The sequence below is a fragment of the Oppia nitens genome, unplaced genomic scaffold, assembly GCF_028296485.1.
Source record: "Oppia nitens isolate AA-2021 unplaced genomic scaffold, nextdenovo-longstitch-racon4-pilon3 scaffold5_pilon_pilon_pilon, whole genome shotgun sequence".
In the NCBI taxonomy this organism is placed as follows: Eukaryota; Metazoa; Arthropoda; class Arachnida; order Sarcoptiformes; family Oppiidae; genus Oppia; species Oppia nitens.
Window position 1 is genome coordinate 1,925,300 of NW_026533243.1, and position 15,052 is coordinate 1,940,351.

At 25.9% G+C, this 15,052-nt stretch overlaps 1 protein-coding gene across 1 annotated transcript; it reads left to right on the forward strand.

Moving 5' to 3' along the window:
* Positions 1-1,026: 1,026 nt before the first annotated feature.
* LOC128961320 (uncharacterized) lies at positions 1,027-11,696 on the forward strand. Its single transcript, XM_054307543.1, has 14 exons — positions 1,027-1,233; positions 4,573-4,761; positions 5,507-5,727; positions 6,876-7,068; positions 7,140-7,241; positions 7,325-7,432; positions 7,507-9,764; positions 9,838-10,030; positions 10,111-10,203; positions 10,265-10,372; positions 10,439-10,573; positions 10,640-11,272; positions 11,352-11,480; positions 11,570-11,696. Exons 1-14 carry the CDS (start codon positions 1,068-1,070, stop codon positions 11,656-11,658), a joined length of 4,617 nt encoding a protein of 1,538 aa, XP_054163518.1. The 5' UTR covers positions 1,027-1,067; the 3' UTR covers positions 11,659-11,696.
* Positions 11,697-15,052: the final 3,356 nt, after the last annotated feature.

Here is a 15,052-nt window from a genome sequence, read left to right on the forward strand (position 1 = left end):
CAATTTAATTACTTTTCAAAAAGCTTTCAATTAGATGTATATTCAATTCATAGACTTTTTTGTTGTTGTTGTTGTTGTTGTTAGACATATCAATAAATATGAGAACATTATGAGTGCTTATTATTATAAGCTTAAACACATTCACACAAAGTTTTTAGGCATAGAAAACAATTTTCTTTTATTACAATAAATTATTAAATTTATTTCTTTTAATAATTGTGTCTCAAGTCCTTTAACAACAACAACAAAACAGAGATTCAGGTTTTACTCTTTGTTTTTTTCATTATCGGTATATTTGATTACCAACAACAACATGAAAGTGACGGCACTGAACCTCAAGGACAGTGGTATTCAGGTATATGAATGGTAAATGCAATACTTGTCTTAAGCGAAGATTATCTTATTTTGAAACAACAAAATACCAGTGCTTTTCATTAGTATAGTATTCATCAATGGGTTAGAGAAAAGAGTGATAACCAATCAAACTATAGCTAACTATTCTGTGATTTCTCGAGAATTTTTATTTATTAATATTATTATAATTATTACTAATTCTAATACTAATAATAATATTATTACAAAATATGTATTATTTGCTTAATATATAGATGTGTTGTTTATAGCACACTATTTAAGACAAAATTTTTTTTTTATTAATGACAGTGAGTTTATTAGCAAATAATTTAATCATTTAACTCATCTTTAAAAATAAATATCTAATTTAAATTTTATAGTGACTTTTATTGATGGCAAACATTATTGTCTACTAATATTAATCAGCTATTTATCAACTTTTTATTATTATTGATAATAAATAAAATATATTTTTCTGTTTAGTATTTGTGTTGTATGTTTGGGAAACACCAGAAAAAGTATTTATATGTCTGAAACATAACGGTATCCTTAATATTATTGTCATCTTTTATATCAATCAAACACTGCCTAAGCATTTACATTAATATCAATTCATAATACATAATTAAAAATCAATTTTTATCCAATTTTTTTTGTTATATTTGAAAAAACAAACTTTGATTGCTATTGATATTTTGTAATTGAAAAAAGAGATGAATTACAATAATTGTGGTTTACGGCGATTCAAAGCCAATTGTTATCATTATTTTTATTTTATATCTTTGTTTGTCTACATTGTATTGTTTGCACAACTAATACCAGAAACGAAAGCTGATCCTCAAACGTTTGACAGCTCAAGATCTTCGCCACCAATTGAAGGTATTAATGTCTCATTTAATAATTGATAAATATTTATATATTATTATTATTATTTTTAAAAATATAATTATTATTTTTTATTGTAATAATAATAACAAATTGATTTTTAATTTGATTTCAATTACATCAAAAATGTTTGCATTCTATTTAATAATATTATAACAGATTAATAAAAATTAATAAAAATGTTAGTTATATATATTAAGTAATTTTTTATCGATGAGATAATATTTTATTATAATAAATAAGTTTTAAATTTTATTTAACATATTTAACAATTTTTGTCTAACAATCCGTATATCACATATTTAACATAATTAGTTTTATTAATAATTTATTAAGATAATAATAAAAAATTTATCTAAAATAATTAAGTGTTATTTCACTTTATGCAACTATTATATAAATTAGCTTTTTAAATAAAAATAATATGAATATGAAAAAGTAAAATTTCCCACTTATTTAATTTATACACTATAAATAACTAATCACTTACTTAATATATTTATGTTTTTATTATAATAAATTAATTGCATTTGCTAATATTAAGCTAATTATTTTTTTTAAATGTATCTTTTATTTTGAAAAAATATTTTAAAATTTTAAATTTTGGCTCTTGATACTTAATATAAATATTATTACTAAAGATTATTTTATTATTTAATAATATTTATAAACAATGCTTTAATAATTGATAATCACTTTAATGTTAATAAATCTTATCATATCTTTATTTTAATAATTAAATAAACGTTTTAATTGTAAGCTATTCGTCATATCATTTGATAAAAATAAAACATTTAGTTATGTAATACAAAATTTTATTTCAAATATAATTTTGATTATAAAAGTATTATTAATACGATAGAACTATAATTATAAAAAATATAATTATTCATAACTATTATAAAAAGGAGTGACATTTGATATAATACACAACAAAATGGTTTAATTTAAAATTAAAATAATCATTTTATACACACAAATATCAAATCATTTTATAAATATCACATTTACATATATATTTAATTTATAATTGTCTATAAATAATCATCTTAAATATGTTATACAGTTTGTGCTGTAAGTGTCTATACTAATCGTTTTCGTGACACTCAATGTTTAATTCAAATTCAATTATAAAAAAATAAATAAAAATATCTCTAAACTTTTTAAATACTGTATTATATTATTATTATAGCTATCGTTATTGCGTTAAATAGCGTGAAACGTACTGAAAGTTTGGAAAAAACAATAAAATGTTTAATATTTAATAGAAATTCATTGGATATTTCGTTTAGTATATATATCTGAGAGACAATAATATAATAAAATTTAATTTAATTTTTAACAAATATATATTAGAAGTAGTTTTTGTGTCATTCAAGGACTTAATATCATAACATTAATATAGTATCATCTTTTTAGGTATAAATTTCATGAAACATACTGTCAATGAAATTAAAATTATGATATTGTTTATTGTTTATATTTTGTTGCAATTGTATGAATTTAATGATCATAAATTTTGTTATAAAAATTGTTTAATTAGTATAAATGTTTTTATAAATAAATCTAATTCAAAACACATAGGATTAGTTGAATGTATAAAATTTGCTATTTTTAATCAATAAATAATTTTAAAATAGTAATAATTAATTATTAAATTTCATAAACATATATTAGAAAAAATAAAAATTTTATTTTTTTTATGTTTAGATGAAACATTTTAATAAAAAATACAAAGTATTACATAATATTTATGAAAAATATTTTTAGCAATTATACATAAAAAATTAAATATACATAAGTATAGAAATATGTGATTTTATCGATAAATTTCATAAGTTATTGCAAATCGGGAAATACAACATTCATTTATTGATTGTATGTGAGTATAGTTGTCACTGTCTGTACTCAACATTTGATTTATTATCCAAATATCAACATTTGATGAAATATAACAACAAAAATACAAAAATTATTTATGAGTTGAGAAAACTAATTCTTAAAAACAAAAAAATAAATTTTATATAGCAATGTGTAAACAAAAATAACATTATAATTAAAATATCATAAAAATAATATTATAAAAACTAATAACAAGTTTTGAATTTATGTTTAAGTTAATTAATAAAAATTTCTATCTCTGTACAACAAAAACAAATCATTAATTTTAGTAATAAAATTTAGTATACCTTTATGCATCAAATATTTTTATAAATTAAAATTTCACTTTTATATATAACTTTTAAAAATTTATGAAATATCTAATTTATATTATGAATAATAACTTAAATTTCACTAAATTAGTGTTTATATGATAGTTTAACTTTTATATAATATAGTATTAATAATAAATAGATAGTTTATAGTAAGCGACAGTATAAGTTAAAAGACATTTAAATATTGTTTAAATAAAATAATGCTAATATTTACTAATTACTTTATATATTATTATCTAATTGTTAAATGTATGCCAAAACATGAGTATTATTAATTTTAAATCAATCTTATAGTAAAAACAATAAAAATAAGTAATAATTTTATTTGAATACATTTGCTATTTTGAAATCAAATATTAGTGCACACAAAAAAATTATTTATTTATTTAATAAATAATAATAAAAAGTAATAGAATTCAAGGCTTAATATCAATACAAGTTTAATGTTATAAAAATACAATATATTGTTTTATAATTTATATTTTATTTAAAATTATAAATTTTTTAGATATTTTTACTGACATTATATATATAAATTATTTATCAAAAATATATTGAAACAATTTAATAATACAAATATTTTATATTGTATGTTTACTAAATGTTTTATATAATTGTTTTTATCTTTACCTAATAAATTAAAAATAATTACTTAACAAAATAAACACAATTAATTTCAAGTGTCTATTTTTATTTACTTATTAAAATAAACAAATAATTTACCAAAAATTTCTCATTAAAAGTAAAAACATTTATTAAGTTATATACATTTATTTATCATATTTAACATCTTATTTTTTTGACTATAAATTTAGTATAAACTACAGTTTATATTATGAGTACAATAATTAATTTAACAAAATTATAAATCTATCTAAAAATTTGATGGCCACTGAATACAATTAACTGTACAATGAATAGCCATAAAAAGTATTTACTTATTAAATTATAACTAATTTACACTATTAAACAATATATACAGTTTTATGATGTTTATAAGTAAGTACTAGTGTTTATATGGAAATCAATTTGTAATTTTACAATCATGTGTCTTAAAAAACATGTTATTAAATAATATTATTTATGCCTTTTTTGTTGTATATCTATATAAAAACAGTCAGACGTGCGGAATCCCAGTTGAGGTCCGGCTATAATGTATCTGATGTTAGACGGGATGGAAGGACACGACCGCCCGATCCATTGAAACCCATTGAATATATCTATAAAACACTTAACGAGAGGGGTCTCATCAAAATGTGTTCACTAATGCAAAAGGCAGACCAACAAGAGCTCAATAAATTACTCGGTAATCAATTATTATTAGTATTATTAGTATTATTAGTATTATAAGTATTATTACAATTACTATAATTACTATTGTATTATACATTACTTATAGTATTATGCAATCAATAGTTAAATACCATTAAGTAATTGTTAAATAAAATAACTATTGTTATTGCAATTACAGTAACAAAAATAAATCACCTTTTATAGTATATAACAAATAAATTAAATTTTTAATTAATTGCTAATCTATAAAAATAATAATATTATTATTATTTAACGATACTTTTTTTAAAAATTGTTTGACTTTTTTGTTTTGTTTCGTTTAATTCGTTACATGATTCACGACTTTCTTAAAAAAAAAAAATTTTATTGAGAGAAAAATTATGTGCACAATATTAACACAAATTTATATAAATTATGCCAAAAATGCAGTCAATAAAATCTCTTAATTATTATCTCTAGTAATTCACGTCTCTATAATTAGTAGTGTTCATAAAAACATATTTGTTATTAAAAAATATATATATATTATTGCACCCACTAATTGATTATTTTAAAAATATGATTATTGTATTTTAAGCAAATAAAACAATAGAATTTTGCAATTATAAAATTTTCATTAATAAATTAGGAGAAAATTTTATAACCACTTTATGATTTCATTGTATTGTATGCAAAACACACGGGGCTAACAATTAATTTTTTATTATCATTATAGATATAGTATTATTATTTAATATTGTTTCCTAATATAACAATAGGTCAGAACTTTACATTACTGGCACCGAGTGATGAGGCATTTGGACTGATGCCGGGCTCGCAATATGAAGAACTTATTAGTGATCCAACAAAACGTAATGAGTTTATCAAACAACATATAATACCCGATCGGCTAATGTTAAACACTTTCCGGGCATTTGATGAACGAGAGCTTAAAAATGCCAACGGATTGACACAACATATCACTGCCTATCCAAATGGGGTCAGTATTTGCATACATAATATAATATTTATATTTTTATAGTATCTTTAAATATCTAATAATTATGTGAAAATTATAATATTTTATCATCAAAAAAAATCAATCATTATTAATAATTGTTTACTTCAAAAGATATTATCAGTTAAATCAATAATCATATGTTAGAAAAATTCAAGCCCTGGTATTGTCATTGTCTATATTGATTTAATTACTCACGTTTTATAACGCTTATTAAAATTTTATATATACACTACAGTATCTCAAACAATATCTGCACATATATTTAGTGTCCTTAAAATTCAACAAAATTAACATTATTAACAAAAGTAACTTTTTTTTATTTATTTATATATTTCTCCGATTTGATGATACTTATCAAAAGTATCTCTTAATGCTTAATATGTCAGCTAATTATTATTATTATTATTTTTTTAAAGTATTTTATTTTACTGTATCGCCCATAAATTTTATGCAAATTGTGATTGATTGTAATAAATAGCTTAATAAAATAACTTAAAATAGTGATCCCTTGGATTATTATTTTTATTTTTTCTGTAAATAAATACATAAAAATAACAAACAATAGGTGGGCTTTCCTTGAGTTTTTAGAAATCACTATAGATTTTGATAATCAAAAATAATTTTCAATAAAAATGACAATTGATTTAATTGTTTTGGTTGATTTTGAGTAAATCAATTCAACACAATTGATGAATTAAATAAAGGCAATAAAAGGCAATTATAATTTATTATAACAATACTGTATAGATAAACATCCATATTTGGTGTAACTATTTATAATTTTTTTGGACTTTTTCATCTAGTATTGATTATTAACTACATTATAATCAATTGTATATACAGTAATACAAATCAAGCTAATAATTATTTATATTAAACAGAATATTATTATTATACACCCACTAATTTAAAATAGCAAAGATACTTGATAACTTTTATAAATTCAATTAATGTATTTGGTTAATTATAGTTATATATCATTTTTTAATAATTAATTGAAAATAATATAAATAATAATGCATTAATATAATACCAATAAAATAGTATGAAATAAAAACAATGATATATTTTTTAGATATTAAAAATTATGTTTTTGTATTTAACTTATTTTTTTAATATTTCAATAGTTTGTAGTAAATGGCGCCAATGTAGTTGATGGTGACATACAGATCCCCCGATCAAACAATTTGATACAAGTAGTCGATAAAGTATTATATCCACAAAAGTCACAAAATCTATTGGAAGTACTCGAAGACAATCCACATTTGACACAAATTTCATCATTTTTAGCACTTTCGGGATTAGATAAAGAGCTAAAGGGTTAGTTAGTCTAAATAGTATTGGTTATAGTTTTAACATTTTATTACAAAAAAACTTAATTATTCTGTTAGGTAACGACTCGTTTACATTTTTTGCACCAAACGATGAGGCCTTCCGAGCGGTTCCCTGGCCTGTGACACAACAGATGCTGTCCAACAATACATTTCTCAGATGTACGACTTGTTTTGCTTTACTATCATTAAACAAACAAAAAATATTTGTAATATAAATTAAATAAAAACATTTGTTTATTTAGTACTTCTGGCTAATCATGTAATACCTGGCAAACAATATGCCACCGGTTTGTCCGGTCATAAACTGTACTCAATCGGTGGTAATGTCTTGAACTTTACTACTAAGACAGGTATTTTTTTGAAGAAAAATATTTTAGTAATTAGATAATTATAATTTTAAAATTTCAAAAACTTTTACTTTCAGTTCAATCGCATACTTTAGTTTTAGTCAATTTAGTACCGATAATAGATAATGATATGATTGCAAACAATGGTGTAATTCATGTCATCACACGAATTATTTTGCCGAAAGAACTGATGGATGACTGTAAATGTTGGCCAATGATTACCACAACTACACCATTGAATGATACAACACCCGCATCATTAGAAAACGGATCGACAACAACACTGGATCCGTTTAAGGATATGTTTAACATGGATGAGGATTTGAATAAAATCGACCGACGCTATGGTTTGGCTCCTCCTCCCCCTCCTTCACGCACACCAAACGGTGATCACTTTACATCCACACCGAAACCTATTTCTTTCAAAACGTTTTGGGACGACATCTTTGCTACGACGGGCGACACATCAAACACTACAACAAACGGCACTCAAACACCTGCAGCTAATCAAACAACAGTTCCCACTTCGACAACAACTCTAAGTCCTAATATCACAGAATTTCCATTGCTTTGGGATTTTTTAACAACTGAATTGCCAGAAGCGGCAAATCAAACAAGAGATCAGCGCCTTAACGACAGCTATAGAAATCAGAGACAATACACACCAGGAGTGGTATACTTGGATGAGTTGAATATCACAACTACAACATCTAATGGAAGTGTAATTAATGAGACGACTACTGCCGCGCCAATGACGTGGACACGAGCTTTCTATAGGCCTGAAAGGAGACGTAATTTTACCGAAACTGGTGCGGATAACACCACGGATATTACGACCCAATCCACAACTGTGAGCGCATTTTATAGACCAACTTTGAAACCAACTTTAAGACCAACCAACAGAAGGCATACATTTACGGCTCAGCCAAACATCGAATCTAATGTTACGTATGCTCCTTATGACAGACGATATGGTATTTTGAGGGATAGGCCGTCAATCAATGAAACGGATGATGGGTTCGGTAGACGAAACTTGCGAATACAAGAACCTATTCAACAAATAAGAGATGAGGAACAGTATGTGGAACAGGAGATTGAACCACAAAATCGGACACAATATCCTTATCATAGGGACTCTAATATTATTTCGCAATCCGATGATCGTCCCAAACAACCGCCGTATGGAAGACAAGATTCTGCACAACCGTTCGTTAGGAAACCATATGATGGCAACAGAAACGATTCATCTCAAGAGTCGCCCGAAATAGTGCAACAAAAAGCAGAATCGCCGACCACTTGGACTCATCAGCAAAATGTATCGCATGTGTCACCAACAAGACAACAGACATCACCTCAACGTTATCCACAACAGCCAAACAGAGGACGACAAAATTGGTGGGACTCTCGCTACGACTCAGATGCTTATCCCATGAGAGCTTACGTTCCGCCATCAAAGACACAGACCAGACATCAAACACCATACGATCAATCGAAACCTTTCCAATCGGCGCACTCCAGACCCAGAGATTATAGACCAGGTGTAGTATATTCAGAAGAACCTCAATATTATAGACCACCGGATCAATCTAGTCGTCCTTATTATCGTCCTTTAAATGACACCAAATCGGTAACTGGTTATAGACCGCAACAGCCATTTGATCCAAAACGTGGACAATACCCGACAAGTGATGTATATTTAAAGCCGGAACTTGTCGACCGATCCTATGTTCCGGCATATAATCCTTACAGACAACCAGCACCGCCAATGATTGTCGGAGAATATCCATTCCAGTCTTTTCCCAGCTTTGATCATCCGTACCATCCAATGGGTCAGTTTAGACCAATGATGAGAGAGCCCATCACCCGAGGCCATAGAGTGGATCCTTATGATAGGCGAAGTGGTATCAAATCAATCTATGATACAATCAGACGAAGTGGTGATTCTCGGCCCTCAAGTCCTTCAGATGATAAACAAAGCCCAAAGTCGGCGGACTTAAAAACTGTAAGCGAGATAATGGATTCACCGGATCTGATGGTCGGCGGAAAATTCAAGACATTCGACAAATTAAAAGAGTTTATCAAAAACTCTGGTCTTTGGGAGACATTGAACAGACCGACAACTTTTATAACAATGTTTATGCCAACTGATGACGCATTTGATGCTATAACTGATGGATCAGTAGATGAAATGAAGAGAAATCCAAAATTGGTTAGAGATTTCCTGACACAACACTTACTCGGATACAGTCTTCAGCCGCAAAATGTCAGAAATAATATGAGAGTTAAGTCGTTGAACGGAGAAATGCATTTGATTAATGTCATCGATGGTGGAAAAGTAAACAACTAATAAAAAGTTACAATATTTTAACAGATTTTATATATTTGTTTTCATACATTAATTTTTAAAGATCTTAATCGATGGTAACGAAGTGATCGCCGCCACTACAGCCAAAAATGGTAACATCTATGTCATGGATAAAGTGCTTGAAAAGGCCGGTCGTAGATCCCGATCCATTGTAGATGAGCTGAAAAAGAGACCAGAATTGAGTGCTTTTTCTAATTTATTACAGAGAAGTGATCGTTTCAAGCAATTAACTCAAGGTATTAAATATTATTTATTTTTAATTATAATTTTAATATTTTTATTTATTTTTTTTATATATAATATCTATATTTTCCAGAAATGGGACCCTTTACTGTTATGGCACCAACTAATGAGGCACTAAATAATGCTAATATTAGAGATATTATTAAAAACCAAAATGATTTAAATGGTAAAGTAATTAAATGTATAAATTAATTAAAGTATTGTTAAAATAATTATATTATAACAAGAATTCATGAAAAAACATGTCATGGATGGAGCTGTCTATAGTCAACAGTTGTCCGATTCAAGTGATCCACAAGATTATCGAGATATTAGAAGAATTGGTTTGAGTTCAGGTTATTATAAAACTATATTTTTGGTGACAATTGATTGAAATTAAAATGTTTTTTTTTGTTAAACAGATTCTTCCATTTCGATCAACAATGAAACCAAAGTATTATCTCCAGACATAACCACTGAGAACGGTGTCATTCATGTAATTGATGGCATATTACCCGAAAAATTAAATATAACAGAAAAGCGTCCACAAAATACTGGTAATTAGGATTGTATTTAATCATAATTTGATAAATTTTTTATATATTTGAAATTTTAATATACAGGCGGAGGAGAGGAATCCCAGAGGAATGCAAAGCAGACATCAATGTCAAGATCGGCACAGAGTTTAGGAATCAGAAGATTTACTAATTGGCTCAATAAAAGTGGTGTTTTGGACGAAGTAATCCGCGATGGCCGACAATACACAGTGATTGTGCCCACAGACAGAGCTGTTGGCAAATTACCGCTTAAAATACAATCAATTTTGAATAGCGAACCAACACGACTGACTAGTCTTCTGGAGTATCATATAATTCCCGGATTTGTCGACACAAGAACTTTGAAGGACAACGAACTGTTGACCACAATTAATAACAAACAGATTAGATTCAATAGATTAGACAATGGAAGAGTTCAATTGTTTTCTGGAGCGCCGGTCAACAGACAGTCAACGGATCAGAATCTATTGATAATAGCCGTCGACAATGTCTTATACCCACCGCAGGGAACTGTTATCGAATTAGTCGCAAAATCTCCTTTACTTAAGACGTTAAACGAGATCATTAAGACAGCAAATATGACAGAAGAGCTAACAAACAGTACAGACATTACTTTGTTTGCTCCCAAAGATGAAGCACTCAAACGATTGGAACCGGAAGTCTTGGAGCGATTGAAAACTGATCAAAACTATAGCAGAGGTTTCATATAATTTGTTTTTTTTCTGAAAATTAATTTATTATTAAAACTAAATGATTGACATTTGATTTTTTGTTACAGAATTTCTTCGCAAACATCTTATTTCAAAAGTATTGTTTACGACTGCTCTTCAAGTGAGCAATGAGTCCAATATTACACATAAAGAACAGGCGATGTCTGGAGAGACGCTTAAGATCTACAGAAAACCCAGTAAGAGATCCATCAATTGATTGTCACAACTATTGTCTATATATTTCGCTAATCATATCATTTTAAATGTTTTTATTTTTAATTTTCAGACTGTGTTTCAGTCAATGGTATTATCCTATCGTTTGCCGACATCACTGCAACCAACGGTGTTCTTCATATTGTCGATCATGTCATCTAAGTTTTCATTAAGCTTTCAATTAAATATAATATTATATATTTTTACATATAATATAATATAATTCAATAAATCTAGAATTGTTTTATATATAAAAATAATTGTAAATCAATAGATTTTTAAAATCAAATTACCGTTAATTACCATTTTATTCTACAATTTTAACCTTATGCTAGAAATAACAAAATTTATTAATTAAAATAATCTTATTTTTCATATTTACGTTTTGACAATAATGCCTAACCATAAACATATAATAAATTTCTTTATTAATTAATACGTGTACATTGTTTTAATTGTATATTACATCAGTAAAAAATATATTTATATTTTAATCATATTTTATAAATTATAATTTTTGTATCTTTTTTATTTTGAATAATTAATAAATTACTTAAACCATTGGAAAAAATAAATTACTAAACTCAATTAATCAATTATAATTATAAATATAAATATTTATTTTAGAAAAATTTTTAAAAAATAATATAAAGTTTTACTAACAGTATAAAGTGCCGTTTGGTGACACACCATTACAAACGCATGTTTTGAAATAATAATATATTTCATATCATTTGTTTATTAATAATTTTGTAAATTATTTATAAATATGAGTAAATTTAAGCCAAAATTAATTGTTTCGACAATAATCTATTTTAAACAACTTTGAAGAACAGATTATTATTTAATTTCAATTTTTTAAAAATATGATTTAAATTTACTAAAATTGAACGATTCAGAGAAACTTATGTTTAAATTCATTCAAAGTATTAGCTATTATTGCGGAGAAAATATTTTCATTTCAAGCGCACCAATTGAACGCATTTTTTCAAATGAAGCTAAAATTCATATAAAAATTGTGTAATAGGTTTTCGTATTAAAAAAGTTTAAAAACTTTTATCTATTGACTTTAATTCTGTAATTATTACACGTATTTAAATATATTAATAAAATTTGTAATATTAATTCTTAACATTTTATTTTTAGTAGACAACGATTCTGATAACTATATTAAAATTATGTAATAATTATATTATTAATAAAAAATTTTACTATTATCATTGTTTATATATTAATTTTCAAACAAAAAATGTATAATACATTCTGTACATTGTTTTATACTGAAAACCTTGTATTTTTCCAACCCTTGTAATAATATAATTAAGTAAAACTTTTATATACATCAAAATTTAATGATTAATTATTATTTACTTTATAGTTATTATTATATGATTAAGTATTATGATTAACATAAATATATGAAGTTAAATAAATATATTGAATATATTTTTTTATTTATAATTTTTACATAAATGATCGCAAATCAAGATTTATTTTTTGTCACTTTTGGTGGTTTTCGATTCAACAATAATTATACTGATTTTTAGCGCATAATGTATTTCAGTAACAAAAAAATCATAAAATTAAAACAACACGCAATCAATTACTATCAAACATTACATTACTATCAAATAACACATTTTGAAGGCATTGCCTTAACTGCGGTGAGACATGGGAAGCTTGCGGTCAATAATTATCTCGAGAACCGTTGGTCAGATCTTGCGGTCAAACATATAAAAGTTCTAGAGAATAAAAAGTTAGAAACTAAGGTCCACTTGAAAAAATTTTAGGTCCACCAGGGGGCCCACAAAAAAAATAAAACATGAAAAATTTGTATTAAATAAGTGGCGGTCAGGGAGTATCTCGAGAACCGGTGGTCAGATCTTGCGGTCAAACATATAAAAGTTGTAGACAATAAAAAGATAGGAACTAGGGTCCATTTGAAAAAATTTAAGGACCTCCAGGAGGCCCACAAAAAATTAAACATTTTTTATTAAAAAAAAGAGATTGTCATTATCTAAAAAACCAGTGGTCAGATCTTGCGGTCAAACATATAAAAGATGTGAAGAATAAAAAGTTTAAAACAATGGTTTAATTAAAAAAAATTTAAGTTCACCAGGGGGCGCAAGAAAACATTAAAACATGTAAATTTTGTATTAAAAAAGCAGCGGTCAGTAATTATCTCGAGAACTAGTAGTCAGATCTTGCGGTCAAACATATAAAAATTGTAGACAATAAAAAAATAAAAATTATGGTCTACTTAAAAAAATTTAAAAACCCTCAGGAGACCCACAAAAGAATTTTAAAAAATCTATGAAAAAAGTGGTATTCAGTAAATATCTTGAAAACCAGTGGTCAGATCTTGCGGTCAAACATATAAAAGTTGTGAAGAATAAAAAGATAGAAACTAGGGTTGACATTAAAAAATTTTAGGTCCACCAGGGAACCCACAAAAAAAATAAAACATTAAAATTTTGTACTAAAAAAGTGGCGGTCAGTAATTATCTCGAGAACTAGTGGTCAGATCTTGCGGTCAAAAATATAAAAGTTGTAAACATTTATAAATTAAAAAAATGGTTAATAAAAATAATTTTTGGTCTACCAGAAAACCCATAAAAAATATAACATTTTTTTATTAAATAAAAATATAGGTTTTAATTTTTTGTGAGGTTCAAAAAAATTTAAATTTTTTTAATTTAAATTATTGTTTACTTTTAAATTTTTAAAAACTTTTAAAGGTTTGACCGAAAGATCTGGCTTCTAGTTTTTCAGATAAACAATGATCAATATTTTTTTAATACAAAATTTTCATGTTTTATTTTTTTTGTGGGCCCCCTGGTGGACCTAAAATTTTTTAATGTCAACCCTAGTTTCTATCTTTTTATTCTCTACAACTTTTATATGTTTGACCGCAAGATCTGACCAATGGTTTTCCAGATATTCACTGACCGCAGCTTTTTTAATACTATATTTTCATGTTTTATTTTTTTTGTGGGCCCCCTGGTGAACCTAAAATTTTTTCAAGTGGACCCAAGTTCCTATCTTTTTATTGTCTACAACTTTTATATGTTTGACCGCAAGATCTGACCAACGGTTCTCGAGATAATTATTGACCGCAAGCTTCCCATGTCTCACCGCAGTTAAGGCAATGCCCATTTTGAATCAACAAAATAAATACAAGTAATTTAATTTATCGGTTTACTGTATAAACCAATGGCAATAGATTAAACATTGCATCAATAATTATAAGAGAAATTATTGCCACAATAATATATACTGTTTGCTATATAAATAAAACAAATGTTGTATAATATAATAAACAGTAAAAATACTGTATATCTTTAGTAAGCAGTGCGCAAACCAATTGCCGAAACTATTGCTATTGAAACTAAATGACCCAAACATACAATTATTATTTTTTGTGACGGAATATACCAGAATCTCAAGCAATTGTTTACTATTATAACTTATTCAATATATAGTACAGTAAATTGCATATACATTATATTATATTATATAATTTTATTGCATATCTAGTGTGTTACTCATGTGTTGC